General features: G+C 50.9%; 1 protein-coding gene across 1 annotated transcript in view; it reads left to right on the plus strand.

Moving 5' to 3' along the window:
- The first annotated feature begins 360 nt into the window (after positions 1-360).
- Positions 361-24981, plus strand: part of LOC144951238 (collagen alpha-3(VI) chain-like) — a 41840-nt gene continuing 17219 nt past the window's right edge. The window contains exons 1-16 of the mRNA XM_078881388.1: positions 361-545; positions 3744-3783; positions 4832-5172; positions 5496-5790; positions 7312-7640; positions 9244-9538; positions 11064-11387; positions 13006-13188; positions 13245-13304; positions 14817-15145; positions 16744-17011; positions 17764-18098; positions 19532-19760; positions 21335-21492; positions 21909-22076; positions 22416-22647. Coding sequence (XP_078737514.1) covers positions 429-545; positions 3744-3783; positions 4832-5172; positions 5496-5790; positions 7312-7640; positions 9244-9538; positions 11064-11387; positions 13006-13188; positions 13245-13304; positions 14817-15145; positions 16744-17011; positions 17764-18098; positions 19532-19760; positions 21335-21492; positions 21909-22076; positions 22416-22647 — 3703 coding nt within the window. The 5' untranslated portion in view covers positions 361-428. The remainder of the gene's footprint in view (positions 546-3743; positions 3784-4831; positions 5173-5495; positions 5791-7311; positions 7641-9243; positions 9539-11063; positions 11388-13005; positions 13189-13244; positions 13305-14816; positions 15146-16743; positions 17012-17763; positions 18099-19531; positions 19761-21334; positions 21493-21908; positions 22077-22415; positions 22648-24981) is intronic.

A 24981-nucleotide genomic window follows, 5' to 3' on the forward strand; every position in this document is an offset into this window, starting at 1 on the left:
CTTTCGCACCGCAGGTAGCCAACCAACCGTGCTAATCGGGGGGGGGGGGGTCCGTGACCCCCTGTGAAAGGGTTCCCTACCAAGATCCGCATCTCCCCCCCCCCCCACCACCACCCCCCACTGAACAGAGCTCACCCTCCGTCTGGATCATCTTCTAACCCCGCCTGCAATTAATGCGACGACGCATGGCCGTCGTCTGGGTTGAATTCGATGACGATGGCAGTAATTGCCACGCAGCAAAGCCGCGTCGATGCGTCCATGCCCCTGGGGGGGGGGAGCGCAACACCGCAACGCTGACCGCAGTGACCGAGGCGGCTATATAAGCGACGGCGTAGGCACAGGGCAGTCAGGCAGGGGCAGGGCAAGCGGAGGAGTCAGGATACAAAGTTGGAAAGGAACGCTTCGAGGTGCGAGCCAGAGCCAGAGCCATGTCTCCTCGTGGCGAGGTGCCCGTGGTACCGTCTCTGCTGTCCATGGTGGCGGTGTTCATGGCGGTTGCGGCGATGGTAGCGACGGCTGATATGTTCCGACCGGGCATCGTGCAGGTGAGCGAGCGGACGCACTTTTCTCACCACCGAAGTTGTGTGTCAATATCTATCTATCGATCTATCGATGATGATGATGATGAAAAATAAGTAGAGATTTTACCCTTTCTCGCATTAAAGGAGGAGGTGCTAAGATGGTAGAACAAACGAATAGATGCATGTTCAAGAGCGTCGAGGCTGAAGTTAGCACACGTATTTTGTGGCAAAATATGCACGCAAACATGCTCGATTATATGCATTGTATTTGAAAGTGATTGGCCTACAACAGAGATATAAATCGGGCTATCCCTCTATTGTGAATTATGTATCGTAAAAGTATCGCTTGTCCATTAAATACGTGCTTTAGAAAGGGTTTCTGCATTCTCTCGTGTGATTTTGCATGACATCTTGGAGCCAAGGCGTTTTCCGTAAGAACGCTCCTCCAGTTCTGCGTTGGGCGTCGATGTGGAAATTGCCTTCAACGCACCGAACGAATGGCAAATGCAGTAACTTGATGACTTGCAATGGGTGTCTATTTGGCGTTTGAACACCTTAACACCTCTCGTCTTACGTGCCAGACATGGTAAAACCTCTACTAATGTTTTCGTCGTTGTGATACTGGTCAAAACGTTCCACCACCACCATCATCATCACGATCCATAGGCAAGATAGCCCCGTAGGTGTCCACTGCACCTTTCGTAATTTTCTTCCACTTTCCTCTCTCTGCCTTGCGCCACGATGCTCAAGTAGTGGGCCACATTTTTCTGGAACCGATCTCTGATTGCCGTCGTCGTCATCAAGCCATTCTATGTGAGGTATTCATCTCTTTCCGGTTCCTTCCATTCTTCATTTGTATCCCACCAGCAGGTGGGATACAAATGAGCGGGCGTGACGATGTCGGCGATGACTCTAATGCCCTTGTGGGATTATTTGGTGATCCCTTTTGGTTGTAATTATTGGAGGGTCTGCCTTGTGCTCACTCGCAACTTGGGGCTATGAGTGTGATGGGCCGAACATGATCTAGTCCGTATGAAGGCGCCGACTCACTGACGATACTAGAACCAGTCATAACAGCAACCATACATGATAATTGTCAATATATGTAATATATGTACGGACTGAATATTGGAATGACCAAATTAAATCCACAGGCTGAGAATTGACAAATCTCACCGGCTGTCGTCAAACTCGATTTAAGACGACTAAAATAAAATAAAACATGAAACGCTTATTAATTGTTAATAAATTCTCCACAATGACGATGGTGATTTGGAGTCACTTCTGAACTAACACTATAAAACCATTCCTAATTTTACCAGGTAAGGCCCACTGAGCTATGTAGCTCTTTTTCAGAAGCGACCTGACCTTCATAAATGATAGCCTCAACGAAGTGGCTTATCAAGAGTATGTTTTTTTAAATTTAATTTATTTTCTTTTTTTCGTTACTTTACCGAAAGAACCAAAGTGTAATTCCTGCAGTCACGAAAGCTTCAAATCAAATCTTAACACCTGTTTTGTTGCCAGATAAAAGGGGAACCATAATCTCATATGGAAATGTATAGCAGCAGCCAACTGCTCTAAACGCATGTCGATTATAAATGTGGAGGGGAAACCCCGGAAGACCCGGAGAAAAATCCACGCGACCAAGGGGAAAGAGAGAGAGACATGCAAACTCCAAATATAAAGGCGTACGATTCTGGATTGAACCCATAACCTCCTGTATACCAGGAGAGGTAGTTAACATCTCTGTAGCGCTGCACTGATGCTTTCTCCCCAGGCTGTCCGGTTGCATCTCGCATGATGATACAAATGAACGTTCGGCTTCAAGTTCGACCGATCTTTGTTTAATAACTGCGCCTCTCCAAATAAATTGGCCTCGAAGCGCCGCAGAGGAAACATCATAATATCGGCAATAAAAGTGTACGAAAGAAATAGATTTAAACACAACTATGATGAACATATGGCGATTAAATTTTGTAGGTGTAATAAAAGACTCCGTCAGACACTGCTGGTCTCCGCTTGTCTTTTATTCAGGTTCTTCTCCGCACCCCGCTGGTCTCCTCCACGGACCAGCGTCGTCTCGCGCGCGCCCCGCGCACGCTCCCTCTCGCGTGCCACACACGCTCCTCCGTTAGCTCCTCTACTCCCGCACTCTGCTGGCCGACGGCGTGCTGAGGTCCTTCGGCCACGTGGCCGATGGCGCGGATCTCTCTCTCACCACCCAACGTGGCTCAGACTCTTAACTTCCCCGACTGCCCCGATCTCTTCCGGGCTCCCACTTATATCCATTCCCCCCATGTGACCCTGACTCCTCCCCTTCTGGATCGTCAGATCCGGCCTTCCCATACTACCCCCGCTGGCTCTGCCCCCATTCACCTCGCCTCCCATTGGAGCCGAGGTGAACGGTGGCCCCTCCCACACGCCCCCAGACCAGGCTCCGCTCCCCAATACCCCGGGCCGTGTGATTGGACCAGAGCCCAGCAACAACCACATTTACGCTCGCATTACATAGGAACATTTCAAAAAGATAGGTTTAAAAAAACAAGTGTATAATCTTACTATACATAGATAAACTTGAAATACAAAATATGAAATAAGAGTCATCGGGGGAATACCCGCGGAACCAACGAGGGTGGGTGTCACCCCACGTGGACTGGGACTTCTCTGGGTTCTGCGATTTCATCTCAAGGATTTTATCTCATCTCGATTCATATCGCAGACTCACCTCGCCCCATCGCCTTCCCTCCACGACCATGTTAGATTCCAATAATAATGATAATAGACTCCGGAATAAATTAATCAATCAAAATGTTGTTGTTGTTGTTGTTGGAAGCGTACCATGCTTCGGAAAAATAAAGAAAATGTATTTCTTTTAAATAAAATAAAGATAATTCCTTTCGAATCAGGGGAAGGACACCAAACTGAACACAAGAAGCAGTGCTAAAGAAAAGAGTTTTCAATTTAGCATAGTAGTTCAGTGTATATGTATAGTAGTGTATAGTGTAGTGTATCGCATAGTCTGTGTAGTGTAGTGTATAGTGCAGTATGTATGTTGAACTTCTTTCGCACCGCACGGAGCCAACCATGCTAATCGAAGGTGCGGGGGGAAGGACTAAAAAACCAAACACAAAAAGCAGTTCTAAAGAAATGAAAATGATGATGGCTCTTGTGATTTGTACGTTTTGTTTAACCTCAAGCTATTTATTTTCTTGATTCCAGCAAAACGACGACGAACACATCATCTCTCGACGCAGCCAGGGTAAGAATCCCTGCACGATTCATGATGGCCCTTAGCACACAAGTCAGGGTCAACATTGGGGGGGGGGGGTGGGGGTCACTATTTGCCCACGCACTGACCGATCGAAAGCGAACACGATATGGATCACCGGGGGAGATGCAGGGCTAGATTTGGGTGTCATCGCTTCTGGGACACCACAGCGGAAAACCTGGAAATTGAACAAAACCAAACCTGGAGGTCCAGGACCGGTTCTGAAATTCACCACCGTTATTGGCCATGAAAGGGAATCAAACGCGGCTCGCCTGGTTCTTAGCACCGCGCGTATTACGGTAAATGTTCGACCTATAACGAACTGCATCATATTCGCTCACTCTCGAAGCGAGGGTGTGAGTCGGGGACGCGAGGAGGAACCACAGACGAGAAGCCGCCAGGCGGTAACCCAGTGCCAAGCATTGCCGAAGCCCTCTGTGGTCCCATAATATATGAAGATGTTTTCAGTCAATTAATGGGTATTTATACACCATGCCCAGCCGCCTTTGTCTCCCCAGTGGCAATGTTTTTAAGCACCGCATCAGATACTCATTTGAGGCTGAGTTGACCTAGGGGAGTCCCAGGATCGGTTCAGATAATCGCCGCTGGTGTTGGCCGTGAGCGGGAATCGAACTCGGGTGGCCAGGTTCGTAGCACAGCGCGCTGACCTCCACACTGCCGCTATGCTACCTGCGCGTCTCAGTCTTTGTTCGGCCTGCATCACGCATCTCACGTGTTGTCGTGGACTGTGCTTTACCCCAATGTTATATATCATTATTATAACGCGATTTTTCCACAATGTGGTGTTCTTCAGGAACACAACGACCAGATTATAGGAGAGCAGACAGTAGAACCTATCGTACAACTTTCAACCATTAATCTTTGCTACTTTTGACAGCACGTTCTACGCTACCCCCCCCCCCCCCCTTCGATAGAGCCAAGTGCGATTGTTTATGAAAGGGCCTTACACGTGTCTCGGGAAGAGATGCCGGGTTGGCCACCGCCCTGACCCTTGCTGCCCCCACTGTGGCACTCACAGACTGCAGCAACAAGCAGACGGCCGACGTCTACCTCCTGGTGGACGGCTCTAGCAGCGTGGGGGCTGGCAACTTTCAGCTGGTGCTCAAGTTCCTCTCCAAGCTGGTGGACAAGCTGGACATCGGCAAGGACAAGGTCCGCGTGGGCATGGTGCAGTACAGCGGCAACATGAGGAGCCCCAAGATCAAGACGGAGTTCGACCTGGGGCAGTACGCAGACAAGGGGAAGCTCAAGGCCGCCATCGAGGGCACCAAATACATGCGCGGATTCACGTTCACCGGAGCGGCGCTGCAGCACACTCTGCAGCTCTTCAAGAGCCAGGGACGCCCCGGCGTCGGCAAGGTGAGAACGCAGAGGACAGGGTGTGAAGGGATCCAAGACAAAAGCTCGCAAATCCACATTCACAAATGAATACAAGCGTAGACCCGTGACGTCACAAAGCGACAATGCCACACGTGCCATTCGTTGCTCTCTGGTGTGCTTTTAGTGTAGTAAAGAACGTCGCTTAGAAACAGGTCCGACGTTTTTTCTGCACGTGCTGGGAGCTTTCTCAGGATGATGATCAGACGATATGATGACGATGACAATAATTACGATCGGTATGAGATAATGATAACGATTGATTATGCCGATGCTGCCGTATCTCCCCCCCCCCCCCGGCTCAGATCTTGGTGCTGGTGACAGACGGCGAGGCCAACGACAAGGTGAAGAACCCCTCAGACGACGTGAAGTCGAGCGGCATCGTCCTCTTCTCCGTGGGCGTGGGCAAGGCGGACCGCAAAGAGCTGGCCATCATGGCGTCTCCGCCCATCGACAAGCACATGTTCCACGCCACCGACTTCACAGGCCTCGACTCCATCATCACGGCGCTCACCTCCACCGTCTGCACCGTCGCGCAGGAGGCCAAGGTGGCGGTGCCGGTGACTGCGGCGACCCAGGCCGTCGCCTTGCCGAGTAAAGGTGCGGGTGGTCTGTGCGGCGCCGTCTCGCATTGAAAAAGGCATTTTCTTAAGTCAGTTTATTCTAACTAGATTCGAAGCTTTCGTGACTGCAGGAATTACTCTTTGGTTCTTTCGGTAAAGTGACGTAGAAAGAAATTTTATAATAATAGAATACGACGTTTCGATTGCAACACAAGCAACCATCATCAGGTACAAATGAAAGAGAAAACAAACATAGTAAACTTGGAAATATAATGCAATACAACACAGAGAGTCGGCCAATACAACAGTCAACACTCCACCTGGTTGATGACGTTCTTCCAAAAAATTGCTAAATTTGAGAGAGAGACAGAACATAGACATGGAGTCCCACAGACAGACACACAAGCAGAGAAAGAGACTCACACAGAGACACAGAGAGAGAGGCATACAGAAAATACCCAGGAAGGTCCTTTGTTTTTGTGGGAAGTATGGTAAGACCTCACATATTAGTGGCATGCTCCAGGTTCATCAGACGAGCCTCCAACTCATTAAGAGTGAGCAGCGATTATTTGATCAACATACATAACTAGATTGACCAATACAGAACCACCCCCTCACCGCACCTAGGCATACATCATTATCCCATTACATCTGTACTACGCGGAAATTCATCCAATACAGCCATGGGTAGCCTCTCGAACGACATGGCCAGAGAAGATGTTAAATCGTGTATGGATGGGTAAGAGGACATCGCAAGGTGAACAGGGAACGGCTGCAACTCCCAGCCAGGGGCCTGCCTAACATAATGAAGGTCCTTAACGATTGTGAGCAGAGGGGGTCAGCGACCCCAGAGAACACTGGACTATTGATGGTATCGTAGGCCTTGACCAGGTCAATGAAGCAAGATGTAGGTAGGTCCTGTTTACATTTCCCTACGCCTATGCTGTAGCAGATAAACAGCGAATATGGCATCTGCGCAGGACCTCCCTGGTCTGGAGCCACACCGGGGCTCCTCCACAATGTTGTGCCCTCGACGAAGGTTACGTTTGCCCCCCCCGCCTCCCCAACTCCCACCCCCCTCTAATCAATGGAACTTTGATTAGAGGGGGTGGAACTATGTTGCGAAAGTAAGAATAAGTGGTCGTACGGCTGCCTCGGCATAGCGTCGCACACAAGGCATTGGGATGCTGCTGAATGCTTCTAGATGCTACCTGCGCGTCTCAGTCTTTGTTCGGCCTATGTCACGCATCTCACTTGTTGTCGTGGACTGTGCTTTATCCCTATGTTATATATCATTTATTATAACGCGATTTTTCCACAATGTGGTGTTCTTCAGCAACACAATGACCGCATTATAGGAGAGCAGACTGTAAAACCTATCGTAAAACTTTCAACCATTAATCTTTGCTACTTTTGACAGCACGTTCTACACTATTACGCCCCCCCCTTCGATAGAGCCACGTGCGATTGTTTATAAAGGGCCTCACATGTGTCTCGGGAAGAGATGCCGGGTTGGCCACCGCCCTGACCCTTGCTGCCCCCACTGTGGCACTCACAGAGTGCAGCGACAAGCAGACGGCCGACGTCTACCTGCTGGTGGACGGCTCCGGCAGCGTGGGGGCCGGCAACTTTCAGCTGGTGCTCAAGTTCCTCGCCAAGCTGGTGGACAAGCTGGACATCGGCAAGGACAAGGTCCGCGTGGGCATGGTGCAGTACAGCGGCCCCAAGATCAAGACGGAGTTCGACCTGGGGCAGTACGCGGACAAGGGGAAGCTCAAGGACGCCATCCAGGGCACCAAATACATGCAAGGAGCCACGCTCACCGGAGCGGCGCTGCGGCACACTCTGCAGCTCTTCAAGAGCCAGGGACGCCCCGGCGTCGGCAAGGTGAGCCTCGCGATGGGAGTGTCACAGGAGGCAAGCAGAAAAAGATTTGATCATTATAATGGGACTCCCTCCCCCCCCCCATACACAATTGGGAAGAAGCACTGGAATACGATTTACCACCTTTTTTTGTCGCACCTCCGGTTAGCCCGGTTGGCTACGTACGGTGCGAAAAAAGCTCGACACACACGCACACGAACGCATTTCTCAGTCAGGAAGAGGTCTGTGAGCGAAACCGTGCTCGTGTCCTGTGTGACCGGGACCAAAATTCTAGGTACAAATAAATTCCTGCCACCCGAACGCCGATGCCAATTCCTGAATTACTTCGGGTCAAAGCCGGCAGAGACAGATGGCAACTCTAATTCTGAAGATGCTTGACTCGTGCATGGCGCTCTGGGATAAGCTGTATCCTTGTATTGCCTTTGGGCCGTCCATAAATGACGTCACGCACCTGGGGGGGTGGGGGGGTCAGACATTTGTGACGATGTGTGACGGGGGGGGGGGGGTTGAGAAATGTGACGTCACATCAAAATGCGCAACTTTAAATAAATATAGACAACACGTTCTGCTTAATAAAATAGACTTTTAAATAAATGTTTTCTCCTACAACATCAGAGTGCAGCGCCACATTAAATGCTTACTACAATGACAATAGTGTAAAGCGATTTGAAGCATGTTTTATTTTTTTGGAGGGGGGAGGGGCAGAGCTTTCTGACGTCATATTTGAGGGGGGGTCTGACTTTTTGTGACGTCGTGTGACGAAGCGGGGGGGGGGGGGTAAAAATCGTCCAAAATCGCGTGACGTCATTTTTGGACGGCCCTCTTGGGACATGCGGGGAGGTGGTGGTGGTGATAATGCTGATGGTGACGATGATGAGAATGGGTTGTCACGGACTGCATTGCTGATATAACAGTGCATTGAGGCTGCTGGGGAGCAGTGTGGCGCTCATGGTTTAGCGAACTGCGTTATGAGCCTCGCTACCAAAGTTCGATTCCCACTCACGACCATGACCGGTGGTGATATTCTGAACCAGTCCAGGGCCGGCCATCCCTCTTGTTGAACTCAGCCTTAAACGAGTCTCTGGTGCGATTGATTATGCCGATACAAGTTTATCTCCCCCCCCCCTCCCATGATGATTGATGTAATGAAGATGCACAGTGTTCGACGATGATGTTGGTGATCATATGATATGATGACGATTATGACAATAATTATTATCAGTATGGGATAATGATGACGATTGGATATGTCTATACTGCCATATCTCCCTTGCCCCCCCCCCCCCCCAATGATTGATGTAATGATGATGATGTGTTAGATGAGGATAATGTTGTTGTCGATGATCATATATGATGATGTTGATGACAATAATTACGATTGGTATGGGATAATGATAACGATTGATTATGCCAATACTGCCGTATCTCCTTCCCAATGATTGATGTAATGATGATGCTGTGTTAGATGATGATGATGATGATAATGTTGTTGTCAATGGTCATATATGATGATGACGATGACAATAATTACGATCGGTATGAGATAATGATGACGATTGATTATGCCGATGCTGCCGTATCTCCCCCCCCCCCCCCGCCCGCTCAGATCTTGGTGCTGGTGACAGACGGCGAGGCCAACGACAAGGTGAAGGACCCCTCGGACGAGGTGAAGTCGAGTGGCATCGTCATCTTCTCCGTGGGCGTGGGCAAGGCGGACCGCAAAGAGCTGGCCATCATGGCGTCTCCGCCCATCGACAAGCACATGTTCCACGCCACCGACTTCACAGGCCTCGACTCCATCATCACGGCGCTCACCTCCACCGTCTGCACCGTCGCGCAGGAGGCCAAGGTGGCGGTGCCGGTGACTGCGGCGACCCAGGCCGTCGCCTTGCCGAGTAAAGGTGCGGGTGGTCTGTGCGGCGCCGTCTCGCATTGAAAAAGGCATTTTCTTAAGTCAGTTTATTCTAACTAGATTCGAAGCTTTCGTGACTGCAGGAATTACTCTTTGGTTCTTTCGGTAAAGTGACGTAGAAAGAAATGTTATAATAATAGAATACGACGTTTCGATTGCAACACAAGCAACCATCATCAGGTACAAATGAAAGAGAAAACAAACATAGTAAACTTGGAAATATAATGCAATACAACACAGAGAGTCGGCCAATACAACAGTCAACACTCCACCTGGTTGATGACGTTCTTCCAAAAAATTGCTAAATTTGAGAGAGAGACAGAACATAGACATGGAGTCCCACAGACAGACACACAAGCAGAGAGAGAGACTCACACGGAGACACACAGAGAGAGGCATACAGAAAATACCCAGGAAGGTCCTTTGTTTTTGTGGGAAGTATGGTAAGACCTCACATATTAGTGGCATGCTCCAGGTTCATCAGACGAGCCTCCAACTCATTTTAAGAGTGAGCAGCGATTATTTGATCAACATACATAACTAGATTGACCAATACAGAACCACCCCCTCACCGCACCTAGGCATACATCATTATCCCATTACATCTGTACTACGCGGAAATTCATCCAATACAGCCATGGGTAGCCTCTCGAACGACATGGCCAGAGAAGATGTTAAATCGTGTATGGATGGGTAAGAGGACATCGCAAGGTGAACAGGGAACGGCTGCAACTCCCAGCCAGGGGCCTGCCTAACATAATGAAGGTCCTTAACGATTGTGAGCAGAGGGGGTCAGCGACCCCAGAGAACACTGGACTATTGATGGTATCGTAGGCCTTGACCAGGTCAATGAAGCAAGATGTAGGTAGGTCCTGTTTACATTTCCCTACGCCTATGCTGTAGCAGATAAACAGCGAATATGGCATCTGCGCAGGACCTCCCTGGTCTGGAGCCACACCGGGGCTCCTCCACAATGTTGTGCCCTCGACGAAGGTTACGTTTGCCCCCCCCCGCCTCCCCAACTCCCACCCCCCTCTAATCAATGGAACTTTGATTAGAGGGGGTGGAACTATGTTGCGAAAGTAAGAATAAGTGGTCGTACGGCTGCCTCGGCATAGCGTCGCACACAAGGCATTGGGATGCTGCTGAATGCTTCTAGATGCTACCTGCGCGTCTCAGTCTTTGTTCGGCCTATGTCACGCATCTCACTTGCTGTCGTGGACTGTGCTTTATCCCTATGTTATATATCATTTATTATAACGCGATTTTTCCACAATGTGGTGTTCTTCAGCAACACAATGACCGCATTATAGGAGAGCAGACTGTAAAACCTATCGTAAAACTTTCAACCATTAATCTTTGCTACTTTTGACAGCACGTTCTACACTATTACGCCCCCCCCCTTCGATAGAGCCACGTGCGATTGTTTATAAAGGGCCTCACATGTGTCTCGGGAAGAGATGCCGGGTTGGCCACCGCCCTGACCCTTGCTGCCCCCACTGTGGCACTCACAGAGTGCAGCGACAAGCAGACGGCCGACGTCTACCTGCTGGTGGACGGCTCCGGCAGCGTGGGGGCCGGCAACTTTCAGCTGGTGCTCAAGTTCCTCGCCAAGCTGGTGGACAAGCTGGACATCGGCAAGGACAAGGTCCGCGTGGGCATGGTGCAGTACAGCGGCCCCAAGATCAAGACGGAGTTCGACCTGGGGCAGTACGCGGACAAGGGGAAGCTCAAGGACGCCATCCAGGGCACCAAATACATGCAAGGAGCCACGCTCACCGGAGCGGCGCTGCGGCACACTCTGCAGCTCTTCAAGAGCCAGGGACGCCCCGGCGTCGGCAAGGTGAGCCTCGCGATGGGAGTGTCACAGGAGGCAAGCAGAAAAAGATTTGATCATTATAATGGGACTCCCTCCCCCCCCCCATACACAATTGGGAAGAAGCACTGGAATACGATTTACCACCTTTTTTTGTCGCACCTCCGGTTAGCCCGGTTGGCTACGTACGGTGCGAAAAAAGCTCGACACACACGCACACGAACGCATTTCTCAGTCAGGAAGAGGTCTGTGAGCGAAACCGTGCTCGTGTCCTGTGTGACCGGGACCAAAATTCTAGGTACAAATAAATTCCTGCCACCACGAACGCCGATGCCAATTCCTGAATTACTTCGGGTCAAAGCCGGCAGAGACAGATGGCAACTCTAATTCTGAAGATGCTTGACTCGTGCATGGCGCCTCTGGATAAGCTGTATCCTTGTATTGCCTTTGGGCCGTCCATAAATGACGTCACGCACCTGGGGGGGTGGGGGGGTCAGACATTTGTGACGATGTGATTGACGGGGGGGGGGGGGGTTGAGAAATGTGACGTCACATCAAAATGCGCAACTTTAAATAAATATAGACAACACGTTCTGCTTAATAAAATAGAGCTTTTAAATAAATGTTTTCTCCTACAACATCAGAGTGCAGCGCCACATTAAATGCTTACTACAATGACAATAGTGTAAAGCGATTTGAAGCATGTTTTATTTTTTTTGGAGGGGGGAGGGGCAGAGCTTTCTGACGTCATATTTGAGGGGGGGTCTGACTTTTTGTGACGTCGTGTGACGAAGCGGGGGGGGGAGGGGGTTAAAAATCGTCCAAAATCGCGTGACGTCATTTTTGGACGGCCCTCTTGGGACATGCGGGGAGGTGGTGGTGGTGATAATGCTGATGGTGACGATGATGATGAGACTGGGTTGTCACGGACTGCATTGCTGATATAACAGTGCATTGAGGCTGCTGGGGAGCAGTGTGGCGCTCATGGTTTAGCGAACTGCGTTATGAGCCTCGCTACCAAAGTTCGATTCCCACTCACGACCATGACCGGTGGTGATATTCTGAACCAGTCCAGGGCCGGCCATCCTCTTGTTGAACTCAGCCTTAAACGAGTCTCTGGTGCGATTGATTATGCCGATACAAGTTTATCTCCCCCCCCCCTCCCATGATGATTGATGTAATGAAGATGCACAGTGTTCGACGATGATGTTGGTGATCATATGATATGATGACGATTATGACAATAATTATTATCAGTATGGGATAATGATGACGATTGGATATGTCTATACTGCCATATCTCCCTTGCCCCCCCCCCCCCCCCAATGATTGATGTAATGATGATGATGTGTTAGATGAGGATAATGTTGTTGTCGATGATCATATATGATGATGTTGATGACAATAATTACGATTGGTATGGGATAATGATAACGATTGATTATGCCAATACTGCCGTATCTCCTTCCCAATGATTGATGTAATGATGATGCTGTGTTAGATGATGATGATGATGATAATGTTGTTGTCAATGGTCATATATGATGATGACGATGACAATAATTACGATCGGTATGAGATAATGATGACGATTGATTATGCCGATGCTGCCGTATCTCCCCCCCCCCCCGCCCGCTCAGATCTTTGGTGGCTGGTGACAGACGGCGAGGCCAACGACAAGGTGAAGGACCCCTCGGACGAGGTGAAGTCGAGTGGCATCGTCATCTTCTCCGTGGGCGTGGGCAAGGCGGACCGCAAAGAGCTGGCCATCATGGCGTCTCCGCCCATCGACAAGCACATGTTCCACGCCACCGACTTCACAGGCCTCGACTCCACATCATCACGGCGCTCACCTCCACCGTCTGCTACCGTCGCGCAGAGGCCAAGGTGGCGGTGCCGGTGACTGCGGCGACCCAGGCCGTCGCCTTGCCGAGTAAAGGTGCGGGTGGTCTGTGCGGCGCCGTCTCGCATTGAAAAAGGCATTTTCTTAAGTCAGTTTATTCTAACTAGATTCGAAGCTTTCGTGACTGCAGGAATTACTCTTTGGTTCTTTCGGTAAAGTGACGTAGAAAGAAATGTTATAATAATAGAATACGACGTTTCGATTGCAACACAAGCAACCATCATCAGGTACAAATGAAAGAGAAAACAAACATAGTAAACTTGGAAATATAATGCAATACAAACACAGAGAGTCGGCCAATACAACAGTCAACACTCCACCTGGTTGATGACGTTCTTCCAAAAAATTGCTAAATTTGAGAGAGAGACAGAACATAGACATGGAGTCCCACAGACAGACACACAAGCAGAGAGAGAGACTCACACGGAGACACACAGAGAGAGGCATACAGAAAAATACCCAGGAAGGTCCTTTGTTTTTGTGGGAAGTATGGTAAGACTCTCACATATTAGTGGCATGCTCCAGGTTCATCAGACGAGCCTCCAACTCATTTTAAGAGTGAGCAGCGATTATTTGATCAACATACATAACTAGATTGACCAATACAGAACCACCCCTCACCGCACCTAGGCATACATCATTATCCCATTACATCTGTACTACGCGGAAATTCATCCAATACAGCCATGGGTAGCCTCTCGAACGACATGGCCAGAGAAGATGTTAAATTCGTGTATGGATGGGTAAGAGGACATCGCAAGGTGAACAGGGAACGGCTGCAACTCCCAGCCAGGGGCCTGCCTAACATAATGAAGGTCCTTAACGATTGTGAGCAGAGGGGGTCAGCGACCCCAGAGAACACTGGACTATTGATTGGTATCGTAGGCCTTGACCAGGTCAATGAAGCAAGATGTAGGTAGGTCCTGTTTACATTTCCCTACGCCTATGCTGTAGCAGATAAACAGCGAATATGGCATCTGCGCAGGACCTCCCTGGTCTGGAGCCACACCGGGGCTCCTCCACAATGGTTGTGCCCTCGACGAAGGTTACGTTTGCCCCCCCCCGCCTCCCCAACTCCCACCCCCCTCTAATCAATGGAACTTTGATTAGAGGGGTGGAACTATGTTGCGAAAGTAAGAATAAGTGGTCGTACGGCTGCCTCGGCATAGCGTCGCACACAAGGCATTGGGATGCTGCTGAATGCTTCTAGATGCTACCTGCGCGTCTCAGTTCACGCATCTCACTTGCTGTCGTGGACTGTGCTTTATCCCTATGTTATATATCATTTATTATAACGCGATTTTTCCACAATGTGGTGTTCTTCAGCAACACAATGACCGCATTATAGGAGAGCAGACTGTAAAACCTATCGTAAAACTTTCAACCATTAATCTTTGCTACTTTTGACAGCACGTTCTACACTATTACGCCCCCCCCTTCGATAGAGCCACGTGCGATTGTTTATAAAGGGCCTCACATGTGTCTCGGGAAGAGATGCCGGGTTGGCCACCGCCCTGACCCTTGCTGCCCCCACTGTGGCACTCACAGAGTGCAGCGACAAGCAGACGGCCGACGTCTACCTGCTGGTGGACGGCTCCGGCAGCGTGGGGGCCGGCAACTTTCAGCTGGTGCTCAAGTTCCTCGCCAAGCTGGTGGACAAGCTGGACATCGGCAAGGACAAGGTCCGCGTGGGCATGGTGCAGTACAGCGGCCCCAAGATCAAGACGGAGTTCGACCTGGGGCAGTACGCGGACAAGGGGAAGCTCAAGGACGCCATCCAGGGCACCAAATACATGCAAGGAGCCACGCTCACCGGAGCGGCGCTGCGGCACACTCTGCAGCTCTTCAAGAGCCAGGGACGCCCCGGCGTCGGCAAGGTGAGCCTCGCGATGGGAGTGTCACAGGAGGCAAGCAGAAAAAGATTTGATCATTATAATGGGACTCCCTCCCCCCCCCCATACACAATTGGGAAGAAGCACTGGAATACGATTTACCACCTTTTTTTGTCGCACCTCCGGTTAGCCCGGTTGGCTACGTACGGTGCGAAAAAAGCTCGACACACACGCACACGAACGCATTTCTCAGTCAGGAAGAGGTCTGTGAGCGAAACCGTGCTCGTGTCCTGTGTGACCGGGACCAAAATTCTAGGTACAAATAAATTCCTGCCACCCGAACGCCGATGCCAATTCCTGAATTACTTCGGGTCAAAGCCGGCAGAGACAGATGGCAACTCTAATTCTGAAGATGCTTGACTCGTGCATGGCGCTCTGGGATAAGCTGTATCCTTGTATTGCCTTTGGGCCGTCCATAAATGACGTCACGCACCTGGGGGGGTGGGGGGGTCAGACATTTGTGACGATGTGTGACGGGGGGGGGGGGTTGAGAAATGTGACGTCACATCAAAATGCGCAACTTTAAATAAATATAGACAACACGTTCTGCTTAATAAAATAGACTTTTAAATAAATGTTTTCTCCTACAACATCAGAGTGCAGCGCCACATTAAATGCTTACTACAATGACAATAGTGTAAAGCGATTTGAAGCATGTTTTATTTTTTTGGAGGGGGGAGGGGCAGAGCTTTCTGACGTCATATTTGAGGGGGGGTCTGACTTTTTGTGACGTCGTGTGACGAAGCGGGGGGGGGGTTAAAAATCGTCCAAAATCGCGTGACGTCATTTTTGGACGGCCCTCTTGGGACATGCGGGGAGGTGGTGGTGGTGATAATGCTGATGGTGACGATGATGAGAATGGGTTGTCACGGACTGCATTGCTGATATAACAGTGCATTGAGGCTGCTGGGGAGCAGTGTGGCGCTCATGGTTTAGCGAACTGCTTTATGAGCCTCGCTACCAAAGTTCGATTCCCACTCACGACCATGACCGGTGGTGATATTCTGAACCAGTCCAGGGCCGGCCATCCCTCTTGTTGAACTCAGCCTTAAACGAGTCTCTGGTGCGATTGATTATGCCGATACAAGTTTATCTCCCCCCCCCCTCCCATGATGATTGATGTAATGAAGATGCACAGTGTTCGACGATGATGTTGGTGATCATATGATATGATGACGATTATGACAATAATTATTATCAGTATGGGATAATGATGACGATTGGATATGTCTATACTGCCATATCTCCCTTGCCCCCCCCCCCCCCAATGATTGATGTAATGATGATGATGTGTTAGATGAGGATAATGTTGTTGTCGATGATCATATATGATGATGTTGATGACAATAATTACGATTGGTATGGGATAATGATAACGATTGATTATGCCAATACTGCCGTATCTCCTTCCCAATGATTGATGTAATGATGATGCTGTGTTAGATGATGATGATGATGATAATGTTGTTGTCAATGGTCATATATGATGATGACGATGACAATAATTACGATCGGTATGAGATAATGATGACGATTGATTATGCCGATGCTGCCGTATCTCCCCCCCCCCCCCGCCCGCTCAGATCTTGGTGCTGGTGACAGACGGCGAGGCCAACGACAAGGTGAAGGACCCCTCGGACGAGGTGAAGTCGAGTGGCATCGTCATCTTCTCCGTGGGCGTGGGCAAGGCGGACCGCAAAGAGCTGGCCATCATGGCGTCTACGCCCGTCGACAAGCACATGTTCCACGCCACCGACTTCGCAGGCCTCGACTCCATCATCACGGCGCTCACCTCCACCGTCTGCACCGTCGTGCAGGAGGCCAAGACCCCGGCGCCGACGCCACCGCCCGGTGAGTGATCACACTGTGCCCGCCGGCTCTCGGCATCGTCGTCGTCATCAACCACCTTCCCTTTCCCCTAAGCCATAACGGGTTTTTAAAAAAATATTTGCTGGTTTATTCCAGGATGTTTCTGTTACGCGTTGTCGCTTTAAGATGTTCTGTGTTCATATTTTGTTTGTTGAGGTCGCACCCGACTTAAGAGCTGCATGGCTCATAGGGCTATACCTAACAAATGAACTTGAACATCTACAATCTGAGTACGACGTCTCGCCAGTAATTACAACTAGCGGAACGTCGTACTTGGCTTTGCTTTCCAACACACAACCGGTGCGTGCTGTACTAGTGACGAATTGGCCACGTTCTATTTACGTGACAACCAGAGCCGGCCCAGCCACTAAGCGACCCTTGCAATTGCAAAGGGCCCCGTGTCCAGCAGAGGGCCCCCTAGAGTCACTGCGAGCAAGTGGGTGAAAAAAATCATACATCAAAGGGGCCTCCAACCAAATTTTGCTTAGGGCCCCTAAAGGTCTAGGGCCGGTTCTGGTGACAACCCTTACTAGTTGGCTGTGTCGGGTGGTGGCGGGTTGAAACGACACATTTATATATTTACGCAATCTAACCCAAAAAAAACTCTATTATGGATGATATTGGTCGCGAAAGTCTACGGTGCTCATCTGTACCCCCTCCTTCTCCCCCGTCGCTTGCCGCTTTGTAAGAAAAAAAAACGTCTTCATCACTGCCGTCGCTATCTCCACCGCCAGGTCCGTTCGCCAAGCTGGACGTGATCTTCGCCATCGACGGCTCGGCCGGCGTCGCGGCCGCCGACTTCGCGCTCATCAAGGGCTTCGTTGCGCAGATCGTGCAGGGCCTCAGCGTCGGGGCGGCACAGGTCCGCGTGGGGCTGGTGCAGCTGAGCGGCAAGCAGAGCTCCGAGTTCAAGCTGGGGCAGTTCTCCAGCCAGCAGGAGGTGGTCGCCGCCGTGGGGAAGGTGTCCGCGCACGGTGGCAGCAGGGCCATCGGCGCCACCGTGCAGTTCGTGCTCACGACCGGGTTCTCGCAGGCAGAGGGCGGCAGGGCCGGAGATGGAGTCCCGCAGGTGAAGCAACGTGGGGGAGTGGTGGGGAGGGGTGGGGTGGGAGTCCGTTATTGACCGGGGGGGTCCGTGATTGACGGGGGGGGGGGGGTGGTCCGTGATTGACAGGGGAGGGGGGAATGTGATTGACAGGGGGGGGGGGCGTGATTGACGGGGGGTTCTGTGGTTGGAGGTGACGATGGCGGTTTTCGTTCGCGCTGCAAGGATGATGACGGTAAGTGCCGGTGGACACGACGATTGTGGTGAATGGTCTGTGACTAAATCTTGACTTAAAGTTTTCATGACTGCAGGAATTTACATATTCTATGGGTCTTTCGAGAAAGCCACGTAGATAGAAAATGTCAAAGAATATCACGACGTTTCGATCGCAACACAAGCAATCGTCTTCAGGTGTTCTGTGATTGTAACAACAACTCTCCAAGTCTGACTCGGGTGAGGCCGCAATTCAGAGTCAGGCTGACAGAATGTCCATAATTTAGGTTACATGATTAAATAAGACATCAAACACATTTCGACTGGAACGCTGTCCTCGGGCTAATGCAGCAGCGTGTGGTCGAATGCAGCATCAATCCACATGCATCAGTAGATGATCATCGATTGTTTTTTTTATCTAGATTGAAAACACATTTCTTAAGAACTGCTTTGTTGTTGTTGTCCTTCCTCCGCACCTCGGATTGGCGCGGTTGGCTACGTGCGGTGGTGCGAAATAAGTTCAACACACGCACACACATACACTAAATTCAACATACGCACATACATACACTACATTCAACATACGCACATACATACACTAAGTTCAACATACACATACATACACTAAGTTCAACATACACACACATACACTAAGTTGAACATACGCACATACATACACTTACTTGAACATACGCACATACATACACTAAGTTCAACATACACACACATACACTAAGTTCAACATACACACACATACACTAAGTTCAACATACACACACATACACTAAGTTCAACATACGCACATACATACACTAAATTCAACATACGCACATACATACACTAAGTTCAACATACACACACATACACTAAGTTCAACATACACACACATACACTAAGTTCAACATACACACACATACACTAAGTTCAACATACGCACACATACAATAAGTTCAACATACGCACATCGTCAAGTCTTGACATCGTCAAGTCAAGTAAGGAGACTATCGTGGCCAATAAAAAAACGTCGAAACCACGACACCCGGGGCACCCACCTCAACCTGCAGTGACCAGCGTGCCTGCAGTGTATTGACAGACTGCTGACATGGCAGCGACACCACATTGTGTCAAATGTCGTGCTGCTCCTGCTGGCGATAATGCTGCTGCTGCTCCAGATGCCGTTGCTGCCCCCTGGTGCTGCCGCTGTCCGCTGACCATTCCCACCGCCGCTCCCACTCTGCCCGCAGGTGCTGGTCATCATCACGGGCGGTGCATCGTCTGACGCCGTCGCCCAGTACCGTGGGCTGATGCGAGCCCAAGGGGTGCGCTCCTTCGTCGTCGGCATCGGCGCCTTCCAGCTGCTCGACCTGCAGCGCCTGCCCAGCGACCCCATCGGCATGCACCTCTACGCCGTGGGCGGCTACGGGCAGCTGTTGGGCATCGCCGGCCAGGTCACATCCGTCATCGTCAGACCAGGTGAGGGACGTATTTTTGTTCGTGACTATGTTGTTGTTATTTTCATTGGTAGGTGTCAACTGAGCGACGTAGCTCCTTTTCGGAAGCGACCTGGCCCATCGCGGATGATGGATGGCCAGAGGGAGTGGGTTATCATCATCGTGCCGGACATTTATATCATCATCATGTGGACATTTAGAACAGACAAATACTCTAAATGCACGTGGATTCTAAATGTGGGGTGGGGGGAATCGGAGGGCCCGGAAAAAAATCCATACGGCCATGGGAAGAACACGCAAACTCCAAATATACAGCAGGCATCAGCATGGAGATTGAACCCACGACTTGCTGTAGACCAGGCGAGGTAGTTAACAACTCGCCAACGTGGGAACGAAGCCTTGGGGCCGCGGAGGAAGATACGGGCGTGCCTCGATATACGGGACAGATACGTTCGTGAAAATTTGCCTGCAAAGTGAATAGATTCCGTACGTTGAAGCCTGGTTTCCCATCAGTGTTCAATATACAACTGGAGTAGCGTTCCTATGGAAAACGTTTTGGCTCTGAGTTGTAATAAAACGACACTTGAAAATGCATGCAAACCTTTTTGAAGCACATGTTTAATGGGAAATCGAAAGTCTTACGATAAATAATTCATAGTGCAGTAATGCCCAGATAAACGACGCCCCCTATTAACGTCGTTTCGCAAATCCACCACTACGTGGTTTGCCCGCATTGAAACGGCTGTACGCCATACGGACCTGAAAACCTAATTTCTCCGCACAACAATACGAGGTGAACCGTGATGGGTTGACACGGTACGCTTTCACGAGACACCGCTGTGACATTCACCGAAGAAACGTTCAAACAAAGGGTGAACCCCTGCACAGTGCAGTACGCTATGTTCAACTTCCTTCGCTGCCCTACGCAACAGACCGTGCTAATCGGAGGTACACGGGCGTGATAGGCACGAGGGGACGCAACCAAAACGAGGCCGAGCTTCGGCTGCAATAACTCGGGAAACCCCAGCGCGGCGTGGAAAAAATTCCCACGCGCAAAACCCACCGGGAGAGGCACGAAATGCACGTTCGGAAAAACGATAGGCCGTTCCAATCGTTCGATTTATTCCCCCCCCCCCCCCGACTCCCCGAAAGCATTTGTATTTTTTCTCATTTAAGAGATTCAAAATGCCGTTAATTCGAATTTAACGTAACATCAATTTCGTTCCCGAATTTACAAGTTGCGTTCGAAAGGGACATTCTGCGTATTGAGTGGACGTGTAACGAGGGAAGAACGTCGATCTTATCCACCAGCGCAGCCTCCTGCTATTTCCATCCTTTAGAACTGCTTTCTGTGTTCAATTTGTCGTCCTTCACGCACACCTCCGATTGTCGCGGTTTAGCTACGTGCACTGCGAAAATAAGTTCAACCTTAATTCGAGATTTGAAGTTTTCGTGACTGCAAGGTTTATTCGGCAAGTTCAACATTCCCAGCTGCGCTCCTGTGTCTTTCCAAGTCACTCATCGCCGTTCTTCACTCCCCCATGTCCTCCCGTTGTCTTCTGTCTCTCCCTCGTCTTCTCCCCCCCCCCCCCACAGCGATTTCCCTGGACTTGGTGTTCATGGTGGACGGCTCTCTGGGCGCTGCGTGGGGGGCCGTCAGGGCCTTCGTGTCCCACCTGCTCCTCTACGTGCAGGGCGGTGGAGGTGTCCTGCGCGTCGCGTTTGTCCAGTTCGCTGGCGATGTCACCGTTGAGGTACGCGCGTGTGTGTGTGCGTGTGTGTGTGCGTGTGTGTGCGTGTGTGTTGAACTTCTTTCGCACCACCATACGTAGCCAACCATGAAAATCGGATGGTGCGGGGGAAGGACAACAGACACAACACCAAAATTCGATCTGAAGAGATGTTTTTAATCTAGATGATTTAAAAGCGCATGACTCCAGCAGCAATGCATCAAGGGGCAAGTGCTGTTAGCGAGCACCTATAAAGGCTGGCACGGCACACGAGGGGGTGGGTGGCCAGCACCACGCCTGGCCGCCTTTGTCTCCCCCAGTGGCGATGTTCACACACCGCACCGGGGTACTCATTTGAGCCCGAGTCCACCTAGGGGAGGTCCAGCACCGGTGCAAACTCGTGTCGCCCCCCCCCCCCGCTCCCCGCGCGTCCCGTGCAGCTCTACCTGGACCAGGGCACGGACGTGGCTGCGGTGCTCGCCAAGCTGCAGTCCGTGCAGCAGCTGTCAGGCGCCGGCGGACGCAACCTGGGCAAGGCGGTGAGCTTCGTGGGCGGCACGGTGCTGTCGGCGGCCAAGGGCGGGCGCGGCGACGCCGGCGTCAACCAGGTGAGCGCGACCGGTCACACCACACCGACAGCCGGTGGCGGTAGTCAGGACGTTATCGATACAGGGGGTGCGGCCGATAGGTCAGGTGGCCGCCCCCCGCCCACCCCCCCCCCCAATATTTGATTCAACCACAAATCGGGACACGTCCAGTAGGGGCACGGGGTCAGCAAGTGGCAACAACAAAGAAATCAAAAAGGGTCACCTTCGACGTCCTTAACGTTCGCGTGTGAACACCGTTAATTACCCGCGGCCCATCGGCTCACGCGCACGGAGCCCCTCACAATTCTTACCGGAGCGCCTCTCTCTCACCTCGACGACCGCAACGACCTCCGTGTGCAGGTGGTGGTGCTGTTCATGGCGGGCCCCTCCACGGACGAGCCATCCCAGGCGCTGTACGCGCTCAAGGCGTCTGGCGTGCGGGTCCTGGTGCTGGACCTGGGCGGGCTGGCACTGGCTCAGCTGGGCGGCCTCGTTAGCACGCCCTTCAATCTGCACTACTACAAGCTGTCGGGCGGTGCACAGGTGTTGCCACTCGCACTGGGCAGGATCCTCCACACCTCGCTCTATACAGGTGAGAACTACAGTTGATCATCGATTATCCGACCGGGCGATTATCCGGCTGCTTCCAAGCATTGTCCGGCAGTCCCGGGCCGATCCGGCGAAACCGACAACATCTCTCCAAAGGCTGTAGCCCAGTCCGGCGATCGTCAAACTCATGGTTGTTGAAACAAAAGCGTAGTGCATACATTACCCCATGCAGAGTCTTCGAGATTGGAGTGGTAAGTAGGGTACAGTCAGAAGAGTAACTTTTTACAGAAGGTTATTTATTTTTGTATAGTAAACTATTTTAAATCACAAAAAAACATATACAAAACATCAAGAATGTACATGACATGTTTTTTTAATAATGATGTAGTGATTATTCGGCGTTTTTGCATATTCGGCACCCCCTTCCCATTGAAGCCACTGGCTAATCGATGATCGACTATATCATTGTCGTCATCACGATCCATGAAGCAGATAGGCCTGTAGATTTTTCTCTGCACATTTCGTCATTTACACCATTGGAGCCTCATTTGCCAGTAAAAAACATGATAATTGGTTTTTTACCCTTCCATCTGGCAAAAAAACTGACACCTTTTTTTACAAGGAGTCATGTTTGCATAGACCACAATACCTGCAGTCATAATGCAAACAAAAAACACAACTCTGATAATGTGCACTGTCCTTGAAGTTGATTGGTCCATACCCGAGACAGCTTTCCTTAGAGCCTAGTCTCACATGGGTTGGACCAGATGACGCCTTTTGTCGCCTTTTGGCGTCATCTGGTCCAACCCATGTGAGACTAGGCTCTAAGGAAAGCTGTTTCGGGTATGGACCAATCAACTTCAAGGACAGTGCACATTATCAGAGTTATGTTTTTTGTTTGCATTATGACAGCAGGTATTGTGGTCTATGCAAACATGACTCCTTGTAAAAAAAGGTGTCAGTTTTGTTGCCAGATGGAAGGGTAAAAAAACAATTATCATTTCGTCATTTGTTTCCACTTTACTCTCTGTCTTGTGTCAATATGCTAAAGTAGTGGCCACATCTTTCTGGCACAAATCCATGCCGTGTCAACACGTATAGTTTACCCCGTATTTGTAGGGGCTACTGCCCCCCGATTCCTCTCTGTGAGACATAACTCTCGACTGGCTCCTTAGCCACTTTGTCCATTCAAACACCCTCCGCGTGCCTTCCCTCACACAGCCCCGCGCAGCAATCACACGCTCTGAACGGGGGGTCAGGGGTCGGAGGGCGAATGACGTTGCTCGCACACGCGCGGCCGCCGCGAGCGGGTAATAACGCTCGTTTAAAGGGGCCGTAGAACAGGTGTTTACGGTGGGTGTGAGCCCTCACGCAGCACGAGTCTCCGCGGCGACAGAACGGAGCGCACACCCGCGAAAACACCCACCACCCACGTTACGAGCGCACACACACAGCACCACGCGCTTTCAACACACTCGTAGAATCCATACGAGACTGTGATTAGTTATTAACTATTTATTACCGGCCGACTGTGAGCCACTGTTGAGTCAGTAGGAATCGGCGAGGCAGGCTTACACTATTTCCCGATGGTCTGTACCCGATTTATCTAGTTTGATACGATCTAAGCTGCTTTGGTTTTTAGACTAAATCTCAATACTCTGTTTTTAGACCAAATCTCACCACTCTCTTTCCCTCTTATTATTACTCACAGTTCGATGCGTACGGCACTCCGGCGAGCTCGTCCTCCCTGCTCACCTCGACGCGTCACATGGACGCTCGAGTGGCCGAACTGGAGACCGTCCCGAGGGCTGACTTTATGAGCAAGAGAAAGCTCTACCTGTTTGCGCTCCCCTTTTATCATTAACCTACATCAAAGACAGCCGACCCGAGGGCCTTCTCGGCCAATCAGGTCGCCGTACCGGTTCAGCCGCATTCCCGGTTTCCCTAACAATGGGCCCCCGCTGGCTGCGGCGCCGGCGGTGGTCCACGGGCGCCTTTGCTATGCTAATCAGCCGCGGTTTCCGTAACAAAGGGCTCGCCGTGGGCTGCTGCGCGGCGGCGGTCCCCGAGCACACCCGCTATGCCAATCAGCCACCCCCCTGGCTTCTCCCTTCGTTCGTGGCTGCGGACCCCTGCCTGCCTTGCCGATACGTGTGTGTGGGGGGTGCGTTTCAACCGTGGTGGCTGGACAGCCCCCGCCGTGACCATGCAATCTCAACCCAGGCCACAGCGCCGCGGTGCGAATTAGCATTGGGGGAGATCGCTCAATTCCCTGGCCGCAGGAAACCGTGAAGATTATCCCTATGAGGGCTTTCGGGTGAAAACCTGCCGGCCAGGTGACCTCCCCTCGGAACTCTATGGGGGGGAAATGTGTGGG

Source organism: Lampetra fluviatilis, chromosome 61, assembly GCF_964198595.1.
Source record: "Lampetra fluviatilis chromosome 61, kcLamFluv1.1, whole genome shotgun sequence".
Classification (NCBI taxonomy): Eukaryota; Metazoa; Chordata; class Hyperoartia; order Petromyzontiformes; family Petromyzontidae; genus Lampetra; species Lampetra fluviatilis.